Genomic DNA, 2,447 nt, shown 5'->3' on the forward strand with positions numbered 1-2,447 from the left:
ACCATAAGAAGCTGCAGCTGCCATTGACTATGAACTCTTTTTAAAAGTGGAAAATTTTGTCGTATAAATTAAGTGTTTTTGAAACACATGAATGTAAAACTGGATCATCATGTATATACAAAGTGAAAATATTTTTTTTCAGCCCGGTCATTACTTTGAAACTGTCAAAATTCTAGCTGTTACAATAAAAGATGAATCAATGATTGATGTGTTACGTAATGTTTTGAAATGTTCTCTTGATCTATTTCCAGGATCCAGAAATGTGTTACCATCTTGTTACACGAAATATTTGACTTTGATCGCAGTCAGTATTCTGGATGGCATTTGGATTCCATTTACCAACGCAATCACCCAGAGTTTTTCCAACGTGTCAAAAATCTTCTAGGTCCTGGAGGACCCATGATGAAGCTGATTAATACTTTGCGGGGAGATCCTTATGCTCAATATGAATTTCCTCTCCAGTGTCTTCCTGTAAGAATGATTTTTTTTTTTTTCAATTGGAGGGATTTATTTTTTTTTACCTCCTTTAAATTCTTCTTTACAATTTTTTTTAAGTGTCTCAATTATTCAAAATTATGGCCCGCATAAGGAAGGAAAAATAATTTTTTTCTCAGCTACTGCTTAAACAAAAATTGTTGAAGTTTGTTCTCTTTTAATTCTCAGAAACAACTCTTGTTGAAATCAAAGGATTAGAAAATTTAAAAAAAAATGAAATCATGATTTAGGATAATTCAGTAAACCTAAAATGTCATAATAAAGTATTGAGTTTTAAAGGGTTAACTGACCCAGAGTTTAAAACCAGTTTTCTTTAACATTAAATGATCATTAATGTGTTTTCTTGTAGACGATAATGGCCTACCCACGGCGTACTTCCACTAGATCTAACTTAGATTCATGATTCTCAATGCAATTAAATCGTTTCTTCCTTTCAGTCTCCCACCAGACACATGATTGGAGAAGGAGCAATACCCTCTTTCTACGCTAACAAACTACAAATGCAAAGTCAAATGCTACTGTTCTTATTTTGAATATCCTTTTGTTTCAAACTGACATAATTTAAAAAAATATGTTTTTTCAATCAATAAATAAATGTGTAGATCGTTCAGGAAATAGAAATAGTTCCTATTTTTCCTCTGAAAATCAATTTATTCTTCTTTTTTAAAAAAAAATTATTGAGTCTGGCTACCTCTAATGGATTCATCTCTTATTGTTTATTGTTTCTCAAGCACAATTCCATTTATGATCGTCTCTCCCCCCCCCCACTCTATCTCTTTCTTTCTCTCTTTCTCTCTCTCTCTCTCTCTCTTCTCTTCTTTTCTCCTCTCTTCTCTCTCTCTCCTCTCTCTCCTCTCTCTCTCTCTCTCTTTTTCTTTCTCTTTCTTGTTCCAGTCTTTGAAATAAATATCAATATGAAAGGGAAAAAAAAAATTGAATTTAATAAGCGAAAACAGATAATAAGGACGTTTCAGGTTTCCCCTTTATCAACAAAACAGGATGAAGGAAACACTACAGACAAATGTTTCGTTCATCCTGTTTTGTTGATAAAGGGGAAACCTGAAATGTCCACATTATCTGTTTTTCATTAATTAAATTGAAGCTTTCATTCAATTTCAAAATTGTCGTTTATTTCTTTAAGCTTCGAGCAGCAACATTTACATGACCCAGTCTTTGAAATGATTTTGTAACTCAGTATACAGTATATTTGAATAATTAATGACCAAATACTAGGAGGTCAGAATAGTAATCTCCATCATTATCACTTAATATCCTTAACTCTTTCAGTACATGCATTTGAGCTGTACATGTTTCATCTTGCCTATGCTCTTGTCAGTCCATCATGGCGTGCCAGGAATGAAAGCTTGGCCATTATTTTTGGGCTTTGTCTACCCAGTGGTCATCCCATGATATGCTGCTTTACTTTTTCCCATGTGATAAAAACTCCCTTCCCAGTTTTTCCCCAGTTTGTGTCCTCTTTCCCGTTCGTCCACAAGGCACATTTGCCCATGCTGCGTAAGATCTTATGTCGTTGTACTCCTTGTTTATTTTGTTATAACTACCTGCCTCTTTTATTTTTTTTTATGTTATAACAATTTAATAAAGATTTTTTTTTAGGAAAATCATCAGTGAAATTTGCTTAGAATAGTATTATACAATTATAAAATCTTACCCTCCAAAGTTTATCTATAGTAACCCCCCCCCCCCCCCCCCCCCCCCCTTTTTGGCTCCTTTTCCCATCTCGTCATCTGGTTAGTGATTGGGTAGCTGGTATGTAATAGAGTAGCATGCTATCCACGGGGTACGAGTAAATACTACTGTCCATTCAAAACCAGAATCTCTAGCTCCGTGGATCTTATGACTGTGAAAGACCACTACGTCTTTTAGATAACCGTCTTGAAAAGGTATTCAAACCATCTAAACATTCTCATATTTCGATAGTTTTCCAGGCC

General features: G+C 34.3%; 1 protein-coding gene across 1 annotated transcript; it reads left to right on the top strand.

Moving 5' to 3' along the window:
- Positions 1-251: 251 nt before the first annotated feature.
- Positions 252-1,873, top strand: LOC144961650 (sphingomyelin phosphodiesterase 4-like; the record flags this gene model as incomplete). The annotated part of the gene is made up of 3 exons (XM_078894766.1): positions 252-471; positions 933-1,028; positions 1,786-1,873. Coding segments are annotated over 2 exons (316 nt in total), but the record flags the coding sequence as incomplete, so codon positions are not given.
- Positions 1,874-2,447: the final 574 nt, after the last annotated feature.

The sequence above is a fragment of the Berghia stephanieae genome, unplaced genomic scaffold (genome assembly GCF_034508935.2).
Source record: "Berghia stephanieae isolate SIO BIC M18660-M18661 unplaced genomic scaffold, UCSD_Bste_1.3 scaffold3473, whole genome shotgun sequence".
In the NCBI taxonomy this organism is placed as follows: Eukaryota; Metazoa; Mollusca; class Gastropoda; order Nudibranchia; family Aeolidiidae; genus Berghia; species Berghia stephanieae.